We start from the raw sequence: 20,493 nt of genomic DNA, 5'->3' as shown, positions 1-20,493 counted from the left end.
GAGGCGCGTCCCCGGCCTGCTCCGGCCACCCTGGGCGCTCGGCCACCGAAGGGCGCCCCGCCCGCCCGCACCCGCGCGCGCTCACCTCGGGAGGGCCGGGCCGGCGGTGCGGATCCCGGCGCCGCGGCGACTCCGCATCTCCAGGCGCTCGCCCGCCGCCCTTCGGGCGCCCCTCTGGCCCCGCCGGGCGCGAAGGAGGGTCGCGGGGACGCGCGGAGGCCGGGGCTGCGGGGCGCTCCCCGCGCCGCCTCCTGCCGCCTCCTGCCGCCCGCACCCGCGCGCCCGCCGCCCGCAGCCGAGCAGGAAATTTGTCCGGCCGGTCCCGCCGCCTCCTCAGCTGCGGCTCGGGCTCGGGCTCCGCGGCGGGGGCGGGGGCCGGCGCTGCGAGGAGCGGGGGCGACGCCTGGTGTCCGGCGCAGGGAGCGCACCCCAGGCGCCCGCCCCACCTGGGGCCGCGGCCCCGCCTCGCAGGGATGGCGTGAGCCCCAAGCGCCCAGTCTCCCTGGGGGTCCTTTACCAACGCTCACGCGCCCTCAAAGAGACCCTGGCCCGGCCCCCACTGCCCCGACCCAGGCGCGCAAGGAGGGTGCCAAGATATGCCAGGCGCTCTCACAAGTGGGCAAGGCCCTTCCCACTCAGCCTGGCCCTGGGCACCAGGAAGTGGCTTGGCCTGAGGTCATGCTGTCAGTACAGGGCACCCCGAACCACTACTGCTTCAGAGAAACACCGCTCCCCGCTGCTGCTCTCCCAGGTGTGGGCACTTGCCTGGTGTCAGTGAATTACCCCAGGGCTGTGAGCTCCCAGCCCCTGCTCCCCTCCGTCACAGCCCCCAGGTGCTCAGTAGGAGCTGAGGGAGGAGAGGAGGGCCCAGCGCACAGCCCAGGCAGCCTGTCTCCCCGGAGCCAGCAGGGCAGGCGCCTCCCTCCTGAGCACGTCCCCACGGATCACCCAGGGTGGGGGCCCAGGCAGCCCAGGGAGGTCACCAGCTCTGGATCTCCTCTGTGCGGGAAGGCCCTCACTGCAGAGCTCTGATGAGCGCAGTGTGCTTGTTCGCCCCGCGGGTGCGGAGGCAGAGCCTGGGACACCGGCGGGAGAGACAAGTCACTTTTGTCAGACATCTGCTCTGGGAAGGCAACAGCCCTGGTGACATGATGCGGGGCAGATGGTCCTTGCCTCCAGTAACGTCCTCTCTGTGGGACCCCGCCAATTCTTCCAGGAATTGAGCAATATCCCTCCACCTTTCCAAAGTCGAAAGAGACTCCTCCTTGTCCCCCAGAAGCAGGGGCGTGTTGACCCATGGGGAGGCCTTGATCCTCCTTAACCACCTGCCCTCAGCCTCTCAGGCCCAAGGCCCCTGCCACATCCGGTCCCTTTCCCTCTTCTCCTCCTAGGCCTGGGGGACCTCCCCAGCCTCTTGCCATCCCGGTCCTTTAGGACCTGGGACTCAGTCCTTGTCCCACCCACAGCTTCCTCTTTAGCCCCCTGCACCCTGAGACCCCCACCCAGCATCCTCTGCCACACCCCCTTCCACTTACTCTCCACACGCCCCGGGCCCTGTCCCAAAAGCACGGCTGGGGGCAGTTTCCCGTGACCGTGACTCGTCACTGGACCGTGAATGTGTCTTGTTTTTCACCATTTGGATTTCCTCAAGGGAACCCCGATACTGTTCATCACCCTGGAGGGGCTCAATAGACGTCAGTGAAAATTACAACGCTCAGACCAGACATGCTTTCTAGGAGGCTAAGCAAAACGGCAATATAGGTTTGTAAGAAAGCCAGTCGGAGTTGCTTTTAAACTGTGTACAGGCACACGGACATCAAATTCCTGTAGGAGATAAAATCAGATGGGCTGGGGCGTGGCAAGCAGGGGAAAACCGACTTCAGGACCGGCCCCCACAAAGAGGAAACTCGGGATGGCTATTCTGGCCTCAGGATGTACCAGAATGAATTCGTCTACTGGACCCAGAACGTTCTGCTTTTTTTTTTTTTTTTTTAAATATTTTATTGATTTTTTACAGAGAGGAAGGGAGAGGGATAGAGTTAGAAACATCAATGAGAGAGAAACATCGATCAGCTGCCTCCTGCACACCCCCTACTGGGGATGTACCCGCAACCAAGGTACATGCCCTTGACCGGAATCGAACCTGGGACCCTTCAGTCTGCAGGCCGACGCTCTATCCACTGAGCCACACCAGTTAGGGCAGAACGTTCTGCCTTACCTCACTCGATTGTTCTTCCCCTCCCCCCATTTCCAAGTCATGCCCAGGTAGGAACACTTAGTAATCAATGAAGCCAAGGACGGGCCCTCTGCATAGCTTCCTGCATGTCCCAGGAAAACAGAGCTGCTTGCCCCTCCTCGTCCTCACGGCATCTAACTCTTAGTTTCCCTCCTCGTCCTCACGGCATCTAACTCTTAGTTTCCCTTCTGGGAATACTTTTCATCGTGGATCATATGCATGCGTTCCCGGAAAGCCCCTCCCTCCCGCCAGAGGCAGCCACTCTGGGGGTCTCTCATGCCTCATCCATTTCACCTTCTGAACGGAACCAGACAGTGTGTGCTCTTTCATTTCTGCTTTCCTTCCCACGACAACATCTTCTTGAGATTCATGTTTTACTGCCTATATGGAGAGCTCAGGCAACGTGTCTTTTTCTCTAGCTGTTTTTAAGGGTTTTCTCCTCACCGTGGCTTTTTTATGTGCGTGTGATTGAAATGGGGATTTGTGTGGTGGTCTTTGTGTCTGTCACGCTTGGGATCAGCTGTGCTTTTTGCTTTATAAGTTTATGCTTTTCATCAAATTTGGAACATTTTTCAGACACTATTTCAGACACATTTCTGAAAATGTTTTCCACCTTTCTCCACTGTCTGGGCCTCCAATTATACGCACACGGTATCACCGGCCATTGACCTGCAGGCCAGTGAAGCTATTTATTTTTTATTATTATTTTTTAATCCTTCCCCAAGGATATTTTTTTCATTGATTTTTAGAGAGTGGGAGAGTGGGAGGGAGGGGGAGAGAGAGAGAGAGAGACATTGATGTAAGAGAGACACATCGACTGATTGCCTCCCACACACATGCTGACCTGGGCTGGGGATTGAACCTGTAACCCAGCTACGTGCCCTTGTCTGGGAACCGAACCTACGACCCTTCAGTCTGTAGGCCGACGCTCTAACCACCGCGCTCACCGGCCAGGGTGGCAACTGAAGCTTTTTAAACGTTTAAGCCTTTTTTTTTCCCTGCTTCAGTTTTGATCCTTGTTATTGCTATCCCTTCCCATTTACTGGTTATCCCTTTTGCTAAGTTCACCTGGTGGACATTCTCATCTCAGGGAAGGACTTGTAACTGTGGGGACGCACGGCAGCCAGGCTTCCTGCCGCGATCGCCTGCCAGGATGTACACGTATCACATCATTCCTCTGGACACCTGAAACTGTCATCTCTGTCTCCTATGCCTTAAGTGTTGGAAACCACACGTCGCTCAGAAAGGCAGACACTCTGGGACAGGGGTCCTCAAACTTTTTAAACAGGGGGCCAGTTCCCTGTCCCTCAGACCGTGGGAGGGTCGGACTATAGTTTAAAAAAAAACTATGAACAAATTCCTATGCGCACTGCGGGCCCGGGACCAGTCGGCTGCTAAGCAGGACCGGCAGCGGCACCCGGCGGGCTGGATCAATGTCCTCGGCGGGCCGCATGTGGCCCGCGGGCCGTAGTTGGAGGACACCTGCTCTGGCGGAAGTATATCCCCCCTCGCCTTCCTTCAGAAGCTGCAAGACCGTCGAGAGATTGCGGGCGGAATGAACTGACTGCGTGTCTTTCGTTCTCACCGGGAGATGATGCCTGTAACCCCGAACAGCGTCACGTGTGGAATGACTTACCCTTCACCCCGCTTTGCCTCCTGCCTAGTTCCGCTTTGCTCTAGAAATTGGGGGGGAAGGGGTAACAGGGTGTGATCGCACGGTGAGATCCTGGGGAAACTTGGTAAACAGGATATAGGCACCTATTTTTTTTTTTATCAGTTATTAAAACAAGATAAAATGTAGTTTTTAAAGGTTTCATTTCCTAAAGCAATGGGACGTTCAGAAAGGATTTGTGTTTTAAAAATGGCCTCTTCCCTCGAAAATTTTGTCCTTCTGGAGGTAGTTTTCCGTTAAAGCGATCCCAGTGTATAGGTAAACCACACACATTTTATAGCAAGAGCATACATATACACGAGTTAATTAAAAAGAGTAAAATGAACCCTAGCCTATCTCTAGAGCTCTCTGTGTTATGAGATAAATATTTGTTGTTTTTTAAAACAACCCTCTGATGTTTCATAGCCCACGTGATAAACAGAAGGAGAGATCAGCAGCCGCCCACTGCGGTAAAAAGAAAAAGGGTGACAGCTTGTCCCGTGCATTTTGGCGACACAGGCGACCTTTTCTCTCCGCGTATCAGCTAGACCAGCATCTTCCGAAGCAGGCGTCCGTGAGCAGCAAGTCCGTGGAGCAGGCAGGAGAGGACGGCGACAGTGGTAGGACAAGGACGGCCGTTTTCCACTTCATGTACTAATTCCATCTTTAGGATCCTGCATTATACAAACACTAGGTACCTCATCTGAGGTTTTTATTCCAATTAGGCTCATGTAGACCGTGTCACAGCCAATTAATTCAGAAAACATTGCGAAGGAAACAGAGGTGGTGATCACATGTGTAAAATTTGCAGCAATGGCACCCAATGACCGGGTCTTGGGACGTCCCAAGCAGAGCCACCTCCTCCCAGCTCTGGCGTCCCCTGCACCCCGGGGGTAGGTCGTGTGGTCCCCTCCCTTTGAAGGTTCCCGCTCCCAGCTGTGTTCTATCTGCCGTGGCCTCCTCACCACAGGCTCTGACGTCCCTTCGCGATGTCGCCCCCACCCGGCCGTGGTGTGCCCTAGCCCGTCCTTCCTGCCGTCCACTCCCGGAGGAGTCCCTGGCCTCCTTGGGCTCCTAACCAAGGGGCGAGACCGTGCCCAGAGCCAGGCCCTGGAATGGTCCCACACCTGGATGGAGAGGGTCCTGGGCTTGAAGCGTACTCACAGACCTGCCTCCCCAAACTAAAAATGAATAAAAAATACATTTCCATCACCAGCAATCCTCCCCACAACGCAAGATGTATGGATGCGTTACCGTATTCGTTCTAGGCGAGATGACCATCGATGAGCGCAGAAACAGACCCGTGAGAAACACGACAGATGGAAAGAGAGCAAGATGAGGCGACCTTGCAGGGGTGGGCAAACTTTCTGACTCGAGGGCCACCATGGGTTCTTAAACTGGACCGGAGGGCCGGAACAAAAGCATGGATGGAGTGTTTGTGTGAACTAATATAAATTCAAAGTAAAGGAGCGGAGGGGAGAACAAGAGAACCCTCCGCTCTTTCGGCTCCGCAGGCCGGATAGAACAGCCGAACGGGCCGGATCCGGCCCGCGGGCCGTAGTTTGCCTACGGCTGTTTTAGGGCCTGCACCAGGAAATGGGGCTTCTGTTACCCCCAACGTATATGAGCTGGACTTGGGTATTTTAGACTTGGGTATCTTGTCAAAGCTCTGTGCATTCGTCCCTCCTGGATGAATGAGAACAAGGCATCCAGCCAAAACCTGAAGTTTGAGGAAGATAAGGCACAGGGGCCTAGGTAAGGTAGGAAAGATGTCAGGGAGTCCCTCGCAATGTCTGAGAGCAGAGCAGCGGTCGGACAGAACCGCCCACATGAAGCATAAGCAGGAAATGCCCAGGGAACTATGGGAACGTCGGGCAGAAGGAAAGAAAGACAGCAGTCCCTCTTGAGGAGGGGAAACACTCAGTGCAGCGAACAGAAGCCGTTTCCTCTGGGTATATGATGCTATGTAAGAAACGGGAAGTATCAGTGAGGGCAGAGATAGAGGGACCACAGCCATGAGAGAGGGAATCGTGGATAGAGAGGTTAACGATCACCCAACACAAGGATAACTGGTGTGCCTGAAGGTAAGACGTCAACAAATGGAGCTCACAGCTCAGTAGTGTGATAGAGGAAACATTGTTTGCAACGAGCTACCGGATGTTCAGATTGAAAAGATAACCTATGAATGAGAGAGAGAAAAAGATACAGAACCATCGATACGATTTGTATCCAGATTAAATGACTACATTCCACAAATAAAGATTTAAAAAGATACTTCACCAAAGAAAGTATATGAATGGCAAAAAGCACTTAAAAAGATGTTCAGCATCATTAATATGGTGAAATACAAATAAAAACCTTAGGGAGATACTACCAAGCACTCATAATGCCACATTTAAAAAAAATATATATATTTTATTGATTTTTTTTACAGAGAGGAAGGGAGAGGGATAGAGAGTTAGAAACATCGATGAGAGAGAAACATCGATCAGCTGCCTCCTGTACACCCCCTACTGGGGATGTGCCTGCAACCAAGGTACATGCCCTTGACTGGAATTGAACCTGGGACCCTCTGTCTGCAGGCCGACGCTCTATCCACTGAGCCAAACCGGTTAGGGCCATAATGCCACATTTTAAGGGACCGATCATAGCGCGTGTTGGAGAGGATTCGGAGCAACGGGGCCTACCATCCATGGTCCAGGGAGATGCACCTTGGCACAGCCACTTTGGAAAACACATTCTCAGTTTCTTCTGAATTGAAATCCATTTACAATATATCCCAGCCATTTCTTTAAAAAATATTTTTATTGATTTCAGAGAGGAAGGGAGAGGGATAGAGAGATAGAAACATCAAGGATAAGAGAGAATCACGGATTGGCTGCCTTCTGCACACCACACCCCCCTACTGGGGATTGAGGCTGCAACCTGGGTATGTGCCCTGACCGGGAATTGAACCCAGGACCCTTCAGTCCATAGGCGGATGCTCTATCCACTGAGCCACACTGGCTAGGGATGTCACAGCAATTTCTCTCCTACATCTTTACCCAGGAGAAAAGAAAGCATAAATCCACACAAATACTTGGCCTCGGATATTCATAACAACTCCGTTCATGGTAGTCAATAACTTGAATCTACTCAAATAGCCATCGGCTGCTGAGTGGATAAACAAAATCTGGTGTATCCAGATGAATCTCAGAATAAGCCAGACATAGAAGCTATGCCATTGCTATGAAGTTTGAGAAAGCAAAACTATGGTGACAGAGAAGCAGGCCATAGACTTGTGACATCATGCCGTATCACCTATAAAACTGGCCACAATGTAAAATCATAATAGCCAGAATTTTCCAGCACTATAAAAAAGAGAATATTCTTCAACATTGCTTGTGGGATTATGTCTTGGGGGCCAATTTACATTTGGTATCAAAAATACAGAATTAGACCATCCATAGAGGAATGGATAAAAAAAAAACCCAAACTGGTAGATTTACACAATGGAATACTATGCAACTATAAAAAAGAAGGATCTCTTACCCTTTGAGACAGCATGGCGGGACCTGAAGAGCATTGTGCTATGTGAAATAAGCCAGTCAGAGAAAGACAAGTATCACATGATCTCACTTATATGTGGAATCTAATGAACAAAATAAACGGATGAACAAAACAGATCCAGAGACATTGAAGCACGCAACAGACTGACATATTTCAGAGGGAATGGGGGTGGGGGGGAGGAAGAGATTAACCAAAGAATTTATATGCATATATGCACTGAGTGGCCAGATTATTATGATCTCTGAACGCATAATAATCTGGCCACTCAGTGTGTGTGTATGTATATGTATATGTATATGTATATATATATATATATATATTAGAGGCTCAGTGCATGAATTGTGGGGTCCAGCCGGCCTGGCCAGGGGGAGGGGACATGGGCGGTTGGCCGGCCTGCCTGCTGGTCGAACTCCTGGTCGAGGGGATAATTTGCAATTAGCCTTTTATTATATAGGATATACACTGAGTGGCCAGATTATTATGCGTGCAGAGATCATCATCATATGGCTACTCAGTGTATATTACCTATGGATATAGACAATAGTGCAGTGAAGGCCTGGGGGTGTGTGGGAGCAGGGTAGAGGGGGTCACTGGGGGGAAGGGGGACATCTGTAATACTTTCAACAATAAAGATAAATTTTTAAAAATGTTAAATCCAAAACTGTCTGCCTGAATCAGCCATTCTTCTCTAGGAATTTATCCCAAGTCTAGAATTAACAATCTCTATCTAAGCAAGGTTATGTGAGCAACAAATTTAATAATAGCGAAAATGTCCAAAACAGAAGATTGTTAAATGAATGACAGTGAATCCACAAAATTGAATAGTATTGAGTGATATAAAATGTTGCAAACATTTATAAAAGTGGCTTATCAATTGACTCTCCCCCCCCCCAAAAAAAAAACCAATAAAATCCAAGGAGTAAATATTGCAAGACCACATTCTTTAATCAAAATCGTCAAAAAGTAGAAATAACTAATAAAAATAGGAACAATGCTATCACACAATTATTTTTAAAACTTACTCCCAGGAAAGGAAGAAATAAAAAAAAAAATTGTCATTTCCAGATGTTAAAAGACAATTTACAGAAGACCGCTCCATGGTGCCTTTGGCAAAAGCTTCCTCCTTAGAACAATTGTTCCTCCTTTTTGGAACAATGGTTAGGGCCAGGTTAGTAACCAGCCAAGCAATCCGTGAGTGAGTTCAGACTCAATGTGGTTGGCTGCTAGCATCAGCAAGCTTTTGGGGGCACGGATCCCCCACTCCCTCATTCTTTAGGAATTCTAGACCTGTCCTGTCGTGGAAGCTGAACTTCCTCCCGTAGCACTTGACCAGGAGTTACAGATTAATTGCGTGACTGAGGAACTCTTGGGAAGATCATGCTCCCCCTGTTCCTGCTGGTTGGCTGTAACCATAGCAACCTCCTACTCCAGACCAAAGTTCAGCTCTTGCAAATCTTTATGACCATGTTCATAGTCCAATGCTCATTGGTGTAACCCTTCCCATGAAGAGTGAGCGCTTATATTTTACAACTAAGTATTATTCGACTCCATTTCTAAGTTCCGGACTCCAAATGATAAGGTCCACAAACATTCCACAAAGATAGACCTGCCTTTTTCCCTAGGACCCGTGCTTACCTGGAACAATGCCTACGACCACGAAAACATTGATGTTCTTAGCGAGCTTCCTCACGAGCTTCGGGGCGTTCGTGGTCATCTGCGTTATTCTGGGGACCCCTCAGTGGGTCAGCAGCACCATCGCCTTTAGTGATAACTTCTCAAACGGCAGCATCGTCATCACCTACGGACTCTTCCGTGGGCTGAGCACGCAGCAGCTGAATCATGGACTTGGGGACTCGGACAAAGATTTTGAAGGTAAATGAGAAACGAATTTGAATGGGGAGAGGGAGATGGAATTACCTGGGTAAGACGCGTGTCATCTAATACTTTAATATCTGTTCATAGTTAGTGTTGTTTTTTTTCTATTCATTCGACAAATATTTATTGAACACCTGGTCCACAGGTAACTTGATGGAACACAAAGACACCTACTGCAGAGGTTCAGCTCTTCAGAAGTTGACCCTGGGTTGGGAAGGGAAGACGGACAGCCGACGAGATACTAAGTTCTGACAGCTCTACCCCCTTAACATTTCTTGCCTCTTTCCACTTCCTGCCATCCTTAGAGCTGCTGGGTTAGCTCAGGCCTCCACCAGCTCTTCCTGGGTTTCCTCCAACATATCTCCCCGTCTGCGGTCTTGCTCGCTTCAAATCCATTCTTCACGGTGTGCTTTCTAACACGCTAATCTCATCACTCCCTTTCCTAACCCCTGAATGATGCACTATTGTCCTCAGGATAAAGTCTACATTGTCACAGTGGCTGGGTCTGGCCTCGCCTCTCTCCTTTACTGTTTGATATTTTTCATATCTGTTCATCCCACGGCCACTGTATCATTATTTCTGCTTCCTGTGTTCTGGCTGTGTCTATCCGCACCACGGTCTGAATCATGGCAGCGGAGGCGATGGATAAGCGAGCTCCTGAGTTTATTGACAAGTAGCTGATTAAGGAAAACTGTGTTGCGGCAAGACAGTACCCATCAGCCGGGAGGGGCATAATTTGTAACCGCGTTGGCTGTGGGTTGTCAGCTAGAGCCTCAGCCTCTATCCAGAGCTTCATGAGTGGCTGTCCAAGCAAAAGACGGAGTGGAAAACAAAACGGGGTGCATTCCTTATCCCTGTACCCCAAGCTCATTTCTTCAACCAATTCGAGCTTGCATTTTTACCTCCAAAATACCCCCTGTTGTTGGCCATGATATTACATTCCCATTAATTCTATTCATTCTATATTTTGTGAGAACGCTTCATTTGTTCTCTGATCTCTTACATACGCATGCCCTGCTCCCTCTCAATGGGTGGGAAGTAAACATTCTTTGAGAATGACACGCTCGCTCCTGCTTTGACTGCGGACGAGAGAACGCCCACCTTTATGTTTTTTTAAATGTGGGAGCAACACGTGCAACTTGCAGCGCGGAGGCGGGTCCCCTGCAGGTGCCCTGGGGGGCTGTGGCCTCCCTCCCTCCCATTCCTGCCTGGGCGTCGTGCTCTGCCGTTTAGTCCCTTCTACGGGCACCACCACGGCAGGAGCTGGGGCCTGGGCACTCGCGCTAGCTCCCAGCTCCAGGTTGTGAGTTTATTAATGAAACGATTGTCTTAAGTCAGAGCTTCGTGGTGATAGTTCCGGGTTATCAATGTGTCTCTGGGGTGTTCGCAGCGCCTCGCCTCCCCCCGGTTTCCGCAGGCTCCCACCCCTCCTCCCGCCCGGCCTCGCTGCTCAGGGAGAAGGATTCGCGGCGCAGCTGCTAGAAGCCCAGGCTTTCAAAGATGCGGTCACACTTCCGGGACGTGAACAGCATTTTCAAGCCAGAGAGTGTGCTAGGTTCCGAGTCTCCAGACTCACTTCGAAAGTTTAAAATAGGAAATAACACCCCGTGGAGTTGAACCTTTCCACAGCGTCTGTGTGGAGCCGGTGGCTCCGATCTGCAACAAATGGCTTCCTGAGAGCCCGGCCCACGCACACGCTGGGAGGCTCGGAGGAGGGCCAGGGCCAGGGCCAGGGCCAGGGCCAGGCCTGCAGCCTGTGTGCGACCGAGGCTCTGCGGGGTCCAGCGGCAGGACAGCGGGGTCAAGGACAGCCCTGCAGTCGGCAGGACCACGTGGGCACCCCCTGCAACGTGGGAGCTGTAAGGAGCGGGGACAATGGAACTCGCCTTGCCTGGCTCTCTCCTTTGATACTTTATTCCGCTTTATTTCCCGGCGAGCCACATTCCAACCTCCTGAAGTCACTGTCGGCCCCTGCGTGCGGGAGGCAGTCAGCCACGCCCCCAGGTGATGGAAGATATAAGCCACGCCCCCAGGTGATGGAAGAGATAAGCCACGCCCACAGGAGCTGGAGGAAGTCAGCCACGCCCCCAGGTGCTGGAGGAGATAAGCCACGCCCCAGGTGCTGGAGGAAGTCAGCCACGCCCCCAGGTGCTGGAGGAGATAAGCCACGCCCCAGGTGCTGGAGGAAGTCAGCCACGCCCCCAGGTGCTAGAAGCAGTAAGCCACGCCCCAGGTGCTGGAAGAGATAAGCCACGCCTTTAGGTGCTGGAGGAGATAAGACACGCCCCCAGGTGCTGGAGGCGGTAAACCACGCCCCCAGGTGATGGAAGCGATAAGCCACGCCCCCAGGTGCTGGAGGAAGTAAGCCACGCCCCCACGTGCTGGAGGAGGGAAGCCACGCCCCCACCAGCGAAGGGGCAGTCTCCCGCTGGTGATTTTAGCCCCATTAGACTCATGCCCAGAAGGGGTGGGAGAGGGGCTGTAAGTAGCCTGTATGTCGCGGTGTCCCGCTGCTGCACCCGGTGGGTGTGCCCTGGATGGCAGAACTCCCACGTTACAGGGACACATGCCGCTCTCCTGCTGGTGACTGACCACACGGGGCTTATGTCCATCGTTGGCCGCACAGGAAACCTGCCTGCGGGGACGGATTGGGATTGCCTTTCCCTCGGAGACGTGCACTGTCCGCGTGGCTGGATGAGGTCACACTGAGCATCTCCGAGGACCTGTGAATACTGCAGTCCGTTCTCTTTCCCTGGGATGCATCCGGCTGTGCCATGTGGGCGGTGGGTTTGGACATGGAAGCCCAAGTGAAGTCACCATGGCTGATTTCAAAGCAACGAAGGAACCCGGTCAGCAATAGGTCAACCGGTGGGGAAGGTCGTGGGCGAGGCCTGTGTAAGAGGATGGCCGGAGCGGCTCTGCCTGACCCGGAGCTCCACCAGCGCCACCCGGAGGCATCACCAGATGGACAGGGACAGGCCCTCCGTGTCCATGCGAGCACCTGCCCTGGCTGCTCCGGAGGTCTGGACACTTACCTTCAGCTCAAAGCACCCCCTGAACAGCCGCGACCTGAGTGAGGAGCGTGGGCACCGAGAAGGACTGCGCACACTCCTGGCCTCGCTGGGCTCACCGTCTGTTCTTTCCAGAGAAAGACTGGCAGGAGTTAAATCCAACCTGCCAGGAACCGCAGGCACAGGTGTGTGGGTGATGACGCGAGGGTGTCTCACCCCAACCTGGCAGCCTGGCTCCCCTGCCCACCCGCCTCTTCTCCACCCACCCCCTGTTTGTCCTCGGGGAGCTCAAATTTGTACTATCAGCCCACGCCAAAAATAGTCCGGGGAGAGAATCTGCTGCAAAAATCAACTAATTGTAGGGAGAACACGTGAGGTTTTCGCCACAGTTGACAAAAAGCCCCGTCACATCCATCTGCCACCTGACCACACAGGGAAATGGAGCATAGGGGGCAGAAAAGACACTACCCTACCCTTCTCGCCAAGAGAACCTGGTACAGTTCCAAGAGGCTGGGGACACCGGCTGGGACAGCCCACGCTCTGGGGTCTGTGGACCTGCCGCGTCCCCCCCTCCCCCCCTCCCAGGGTGCACTGTGGCCCACGGGTTGAGAAGCTGCCGGGTTCTGCTCCCGGTGACCAGGCGCAGGAGGAGGGGTAGAGGCAGTTCCCACCACCCACAAAGCCATGCCCCTCCTCGATTTCCCAGGACTTCCAGGGCCAGATGGAAAGTGGATCCTGAGGGTTAAATCCCTGCGCCCACGGGGAGGGTGCCCGGATGTCCAGGCGACACATTTCTGCACACGGCCCACCCCCCAGCTGCAGCCGTGCTGGCCTCTCTCCGGGGGCTGCCAATATCCGGGCAATTAGTTCCAATCAGGAGGTGGTTCTCCTGATTTCAAAGCTTGGCCCCTAAAAGGAAGAGAGGGAACAGGATGTATTTGCGAATTCTGCAGGCAGAGAGCAGCTGTCAGATGCTCTGCGGGGCATTATTTCCTTCTCGCGGACTTTCTCTGGGTCCCCAGCTCGCAGGGTCTGCGTTCTGAGTCAGGCCGGGAGGGGAGCGGGAGCTGTCACACCTGCGAGGCAGGGAATTCAGAGGCTAAAGTGTAATTGGAATATGTGGCCGTGAAATGAAGACGAGTTGTCACGTTAACACGGGAGTGAGTCATCAGGCTCCAAGACGACTCCCTTTGGAAGAGTCCTGTCTCTGGGTCTCACCGACAGTCAGAAGCAAAGCTCGCCTGATTGTCACTTTCTAATTTTCTGGGAAAAAGGGGAGCGCTCGCCACGTGCGAGTGACCGCCCGTCGGCAGCTTTAATAGGGCAGAGAGCAGAGCGACGCTCTGGCTCCTGGGGCTCAGGGCACCTCCATCCCGAAGCTCCCGTCCTCTAGTTCAGTGTCCGATGGCTTCCTCCTGGCTGCGGAGCCTGCATGTGGCCCCGCACACTCTGGTGCCAAGGGGAAGCCGGGCGAGCGTGGACCAGAAGTGGCCCGAGGCCCCTCAGCATCCCCCTGCCCCGCTGACCAGAGGTGTCTTGCTGCTTCCGGTTTCCCACGGTCTGGCATCCCCTCCACTAAGTTTCCAAACAGGTGTGTGCTCATGTGGAGCAGGCGTGGCGTCCCTCCACCGCTGCAGGTCCTGGGGGAGCCAGAGACGCAAGAGACCCAGCCTGAGGTCCCAGCCAGGCCCAGCCAGGCGCCCCCCCCCTCAGAGGGCAAGTGCCCCCCCAGAGGGCAGGTGCCCCCCCAGAGAACAGGTACCCCCCCAGAGGGCAGGCGGTACCCCTCAGAGGGCAGGCGGCCCCTGGCACTCCACCCATCCCCACCCGAGCACCCGGTGGTGACAGACAGGGCTACGTTTGTAGTTGAACCAATAATACCTAACCTGGAGGCTGTGCAGAGAGTTTAATGGCCATGGCTCGGGGTTTCGGGGTGGCCCGCCCTGTACGCGCCTCCACGTGGAAGCCGTCGGAGCTCTGATGACGTTGGGATGATGCCAAGTGGCGAGGGTCGGAGGCTGGAGCTACCAGGGACGGTTGGCCCCCCTGCAGCAGCTTACCAAGGGGCACCTGCTCTCCTGGGGGCTTTAAAGTTGGGGTGGATCCCTCACCAGGAGCACGTGGCTCCGCCCTGCACCCTGAGGTTCAAGGATCGGCCTGGAGGGGAATCGTGGGGGTCCCCAGGTCCCAGAGATGCGCTGACCGGCTCTGACCCAGCGCCTGCCCGCAGAGCTCGCAGGAATGCGGCCGTGGGAGAAGCTGCGTTCTGGGCCTCGTACTTACCAACTTTATTTTAGTTTTAGCGCAACTGGACGATTCTGCCCCGAAGACTCTGCATTCGGTGGTGATCCTGTCCCTGGTCCTCAGCTTGTGCGCGGCGCTGCTGAGCGCGGGGTTCACCTTCTACAACAGCGTCAGCAACCCCTACCAGACGTTCCTGGGGCCCCTGGGGGTGTACACCTGGAGCGGGCTCAGCGGTGAGTACCGCCCCGGTGCGGCTCCAGGCACTTGATCTGCTCCCAGGCACCCCCTCACCGGCCTCTGCTCCTCTCAGTCAGCCATGCAAATGCGGAGGGCCTGCTGCTGGGGCGGAGGGGCAGGGGGGCGGGGTTTATTTTTGCATATTTACAGCATTTATCAAGCATCCCCAGAAACAAGAGTCTGTATTAAATGCATTGGTGAGAGGCAAGGAGAGGGGTGAGGAGGGCGTGTTAGGTGTGAAAACGTGTGACATACACAGGCTTTGCTTCTGAGCACCTCATGTGAGGGGTTAAACAAGCCACACAAGTCATTAAACATCCCCCAGGCTCCTGCTATGGGGTTCCCTCCAAATTAGGCTCCATGTATGTACAGAAGAGCACACGTACACACATGCATGCATACTGCCCCCACATGGAACACGCAAGCATACGTGCACATGTGCATACTTAGGTACTTCTCATCTCCATATGACAACAGTCAGCTTGGCTGACTCCGTGGCCCGTCGGCGTGACTGTGCCACAGAGAGCTTCGCTCAGGAGAGCCTGGCGCCAAGGCCCTTCCCATGGGTGGCCGGGAGGGAGCCCTGGTGTTGCTGGGGGGTTTTGTTTGCTCGCTGGGCAGGGCGTGGGGGGCTGCTGTCTGCATGGGGAGGGATCCCAGCTTGAGTCACAGCAGGTTGGCCTCTCACTGTGGCTTCCAGGGCTCTGTAGCCACCACCTCTGCCCGGAGGCATGGCCCAGCGGGTGCCTCTCTGCCCAGCAGGCAGCCAGCTTTCTCCTGCTCCCGCCCTGGGAGCCAGTCCTGCTAACATGTAAACTCCAGGTGGTGCATCTGAACGCAGGCCAGACCCTCTCCAGCACAGGCGGGTGCTCCGGGGGAAGGGGCCGGGTGCTCCGGGGGCAGGGGCCGGGTGCTCAGGGGGCAGGGGCCGGGTGCTCAGGAGGCAGGGGCCGGGTGCTCAGGGGGAAGGGGCCGGGTGCTCAGGGGGAAGGGGCCGGGTGCTCTGGGGGCAGGTGTCAGGAAGCTTGGGGGAGGTGCCAGTTGCTCCGGGGACAGGTGTCAGGTGCTCCAGGGACAGGGGCCGGGTGTTCCGGGGGAAGGGGCCGGGTACTTAGGGAGAAGGGGCCGGGTGCTCAGGGGGAAGGGGCCAGGTGCTCCAGGGGGTAGGGGCCGGGTGCTTCCGGGGCAGGGGCCGGGTGCTCTGGGGGCAGGGGCCAGGTGCTCCAGGGGGTAGGGGCCGGGTGCTCAGGGGGAAGGGGCCAGGTGCTCCAGGGGCAGGTGTCAGGAAGCTTGGAGGAGGTGCTCCGGGGACAGGTGCCGGGTGCTCCGGGGACAGGTGCTGGGTGTTCCGGGGACAGGTGCCGGGTGCTCGGGGGCAGGTGTCAGGAAGCTGGGGCGAGGTGCTCTGGCCCTCCCTTTCTTGCTGCGCTTTCTCTGCCTGGTGGGGAAAAACCACCCCCGAGGTCAGTGGGCATCCGCTGGGCCAGGCACAGGGCCCCGCACAGCGAGTGTCCCTGCTGCCCACGCTCACCGTGGGGCTCACACAGCCTCCCCCAAGGCCAGGGTTCCCCGGCTATTTCTGTGATCACCTTTGACCTCGGTTCACCAGACCAGAGGCGACACTCCCGGGCGGGTGAGAACAGATTGTCCTGACTCCTGCTCATGTCATTGCGGAGTCCAGGGCAGTAGGGGCCTCAGGCTCAGCTGGGCCGGGGCCCAGCCCACCCCACCGAACTCTGCTTCCCTCCCGTGTGGCGCCTCCCCATGTGCCAGCCCAGCACCCCCTCTCTCACCCAGCAGCCCTGCTGGTCCTCTGGAAGGCACCGTGGCTGCCAGTCATTCTTGGCTCATCACCCATGGAAACAACAACCCCAGGAGAAAGCCCCCCTTTCCCCAAATCTGACTCTCCCCTGGACCGCCCTCTCCCTCTCCCTGCAGCCACCTCCTCGCCTGCAGGGCTGAGTGCAGGGAGCTGCCCATCCTCTGTGCACCCAGGAGCGGGGCTGGGTGGGCTCCAGTGGCCAGTCAGGGGGCGGAGGCAGGGAGAGGGCCCAGGGCGGTCCACAGCCTCAGGCGCAGAGCCCAGCCTTCCTCTCAGCCAGAGGGAGCCCTGCTTCCCAGGGGCTGGCTGTTCCCTCCTCGGCTGAGGCTAAGCTGACTTTGCCAGCAGGAGAGGCGATGCCCGATGCTCCATGCGCGTTGGCGAGGAAAACAAGGAGAAAGGGGCCTGCGGACCCCCCTCCCCACCTACTTCTCCCAACAGAGAAGTGTTTGACCTTTGACCGAGCATTCCCGCCGCATTCCTCGCCCTGCTCCGGGCCAGCTCTGCCTCACAGAGGCTGCTGGGTGGGTGCAAAACAATGGCAGACATTGATGTGCCAGGAGGAGGTTGTTGGAGCGGCCTGAGGCCAGGACCACCTTGGGCTCCAGCCGCCTCCTCGGAGCTCCCCCAGCCCCAGATCCCAGCGCTCGGAGAAGCCGGACTTTCCCCCAAGGGAGCCCCGGGGACCCCAGGTTCCTTCGCGTGGGCTTCCAGGGTGGGGAGCTCGGTGGCATCTGAGGTTACCCACCTCCGCCCCAGGAGGGGTGTGCACACAGGATGCTCCCCCACGTTGTGGTCCAGGCAGCGGCCACCTGCCCGCAGGGACCAGGGGGAGGGGCTGGGTGTGCACACAGGGAGGGAGGGGAGTGGGTTTCTCCCACTGTGTTTGGAACAACCGAGAGGACTCTGTTTCCAGGACAAATGAGCAGAATCACCCCCACCCCACCCGGCGCCTGTGCCCTCCGACCCCAGCCTGCCCTTTGCACCACGCGGGGCCTGGGCCCCCGACCCCAGCCTGCCCTTTGCACCATGCGGGGCCTGTGTCCTCCGACCCCAGCCTGCCCTTTGCACCACGCGGGGCCTGTGTCCTCCGACCCCAGCCTGCCCTTTGCACCACGCGGGGCCTGTGCCCTCTGACCCCAGCCTGCCCTTTGCACCACGCGGGCACCATTGTACAGGCTGAGAGAACGTGGGAGCTGGAGAGAACCAGCAGCTCCAACACATTTGTTCCTCCACCAGGGACCCCAAGAGCAGCAGTGAGCACTGTGGCAGGTCGCAGGCAGGTGGCAGGGCGCGACGGGACAGGGCAGGACAGGAGCCAGCGCCCAGAGCCTTCTGTCCCAGGACGCGGGAGGCACAGGCAGTGGCAGACTCTCCTCCCCGAGGGCGACCCCTCCCGCTTTCACACCGAGCCCTGGGCACCCCGTCAGAAACATGACTCACCCCTCGGCCCCTCACTGCCCCGCACACACTTGGGCGTTTCTGCCTAGAATCCAGCCGCGTCTGGTAGGTCTTTGCCGTTCACCTTGGTGCCTCGACGGGTGTAACCGCCGGGGCCGGCGTAGTCAGCAAATGCCCGCGGGGCACACGTCCGCGAAGGGAAACGTGCGGTCAGCCGTGTGTGGCCGCATCATTCGCGGGCCCTCCTCTCCTGCAGGGTCCTTCGCCTTCCTGGCCTTGGTGCTGTTCGTGGGGAACGTGCAAGCCAATCGCCTGTCGGAAGCGCTGGCCCAGTCGCTCTACCCACGCCACCAACTGGCCACGCAGCGAGGGACGGCGCACAGCTTCGGCAGCTCCTTCTGGCTGCTGCTGCTCGTCCTCCTCCTCAGCGCCGTCACCGCCGTCATCATCGGCTTCTTCCAGAGGGCGCGGCGCCGGCGCCGGCAGGAGCAGCGGAGGCCGGTGGAGCAGGCGCCGCGGGACGGCATCCTCTTCTGAGTGCGGCCTCCTCGGACGGACGGACGGACAGATGGCCGTCAGGTCTGGGCTGCGGGCCGGCTCCCCCCGCAGCGGCCGTGAGCCGGCCTGGACCACCGCCCGGCCTCCCGCAGCGCCGGCTGACCCTGTGCGTGGCTCTTGTCTGTCACGACGCCACGTTCTTCACACGCCGTGTCCCCCTTTCCACGAGGGTGGGGCGATGGAAGGGGAGGCTCTCGGTCCGCGCGGTGGTCAGAGCGGCGGACGATGGCAAGGTGGTGGGCGGTCCCGCCCGTCTCGCGGTCTGCGGTAATAAAGGTTGGTGTTACCCCTTTCCTCTGAGGGGCTCAGAGCACGTCCGCACCTGCCGTGGCATTCTGGTCGGGAGCGGCCAGGTGCTTTAATTCCACTCACGAAGGAAGACCTCCACGCACAGAGGGACGCAGACTCGCCTTTCCGGACCCCACGTTGGAGGCAGAAGGAGATCCAGGGGCGAAGGACCTGGCCCCTGGCCCCTGGCCCCTGGGTCCTGCCATGACAGATCCAATGGGAGGCAGAAGAGCTGATACCCGTGTTGGGGGTTCCAAGGTGGGGAAAAGATTAGAAACATAGAAGAACGAGAGAATCTTTACCCTGCAGCCTAAAGGAGGCTCAATATAAACATCTATACTAATAAAAGGGTAATATGCTAATTAGACCAGACATCTTCCAGACATCCTTCCAGACGTCCTTCCAGACAAAGCCACGGTGGTGGAGGCCGAGGCAGAGGTGGTTAGGGGCAATCAGGCCAGCAGGGGAGAGCAGTTAGGGGTGATCAGGCCAGCAGGGGAGAGCAGTTAGGGGTGATCAGGCAGGCAGGCAGAGTGGTTAGGGGCAATCAGGCAGGCAGGCAGGCAGAGTGGTTAGGGGCGATAAGGCAGGCAGGCGAGCGGTTAGGAGCCAGTCATCCTGGGTTGTGAGAGGGCAGTTGGACATTCTGTGGGATCAGGCCTAAACCGGCAGTTGGACATCCCTTGAGGGGTTTCGGATTGGAGAGGGTGCAGGCTGGGCTGAGGGACCCTCCCTCCCTCTCACTCCATGCACGAATTTTGTGCACCGTGCCTCTAGTATATATATATTTAAGTATATTTTTATTAATTGCAGAGAGGAAGGAAGAGGGAGAGATAGGAACATCAATGATGAGAATCATTGATTGGCTGCCTCCTGCACACCCCTTACCCAGGCATGTGCCCTTGACCAGGAATCGAAGCTGGGACCCTGCAGTCCGCAGGCCGACACTCTATCCCCTGAGCCAAACCAGCTAGTGGCGGCCCATATATTTTTTAGTTTAAAAGGATGGTGGTAAATTCAGCCAAAACAGACCCTCGTCGGCCCACTCTCTGTTCAGTGCCCGTGGTGTCCATGCAGGTGTCGTTGGTCAGCTGGGAGTGTCTCGCCGTCCACGGCTCCCGACAGCCAGAGGCGGAGGACGGGTTCGAGCAGCGCCTTGCACCTTGCGCCTTGCGGGCGGTCCCCGGGGCAGCAGCCTCTCCCTCCCTCTGTGAAACGGGACCACGGCAGGTCCGCCCGCGGGCCCTGAGCATGGACCCTGACCAGTGTCCCAGCGCCCCGGCCTCCTTCCCTGTGAGGGTGAAGGTGAGGGGGCCCCCGCCCTCGGCTGCTGCAGGTCACGTTAACGCTTCAGGTTGGAAATGAGCAACAAGCCAGCCGTGTAAGCCCGGAGGTTCACACACCTGCCGGCGTCCAGGGCTGGCCGGGGGCAGAGCAGGGTCCCGGCGCTGGCTCCTGCTTAGCGACACTTGACTCCGTTCCACCAATTTGTGTTTGCAGCAGGCGGATGGCACGGGCGGGGGTGGGGCCCCGGGACCAAAGGACCGGAGGTCCCCGCGCCTTGAGCTCTGTCCCAGCCGCGAGGGTGCCTTCCGGGCATGTCCCTGGTGCCTCGGGCCCC

The 20,493-nt window shown here is 56.7% G+C and overlaps 2 protein-coding genes across 2 annotated transcripts in view; one reads left to right on the top strand and one right to left on the bottom strand.

Moving 5' to 3' along the window:
- Positions 1–322, bottom strand: part of PTPRE (protein tyrosine phosphatase receptor type E) — a 115,345-nt gene extending 115,023 nt beyond the window's left edge. Inside the window, exon 1 of the mRNA XM_080642877.1 lies at positions 86–322. The gene's annotated coding sequence lies outside the window, so the exon portion shown is untranslated. The remainder of the gene's footprint in view (positions 1–85) is intronic.
- Positions 323–8,913: 8,591 nt separating this feature from the next.
- Positions 8,914–19,236, top strand: CLRN3 (clarin 3). Its single transcript, XM_080640906.1, has 3 exons — positions 8,914–9,308; positions 14,620–14,799; positions 18,283–19,236. The coding sequence occupies exons 1-3, from the start codon at positions 9,080–9,082 to the stop codon at positions 18,561–18,563; spliced, it is 690 nt and encodes a 229-aa protein (XP_080497032.1). The 5' UTR covers positions 8,914–9,079; the 3' UTR covers positions 18,564–19,236.
- Positions 19,237–20,493: the final 1,257 nt, after the last annotated feature.

Source organism: Plecotus auritus (genome assembly GCF_963455305.1).
Source record: "Plecotus auritus genome assembly, chromosome: 9".
Classification (NCBI taxonomy): Eukaryota; Metazoa; Chordata; class Mammalia; order Chiroptera; family Vespertilionidae; genus Plecotus; species Plecotus auritus.
This window is presented reverse-complemented; position numbering and strand designations above follow the sequence as displayed.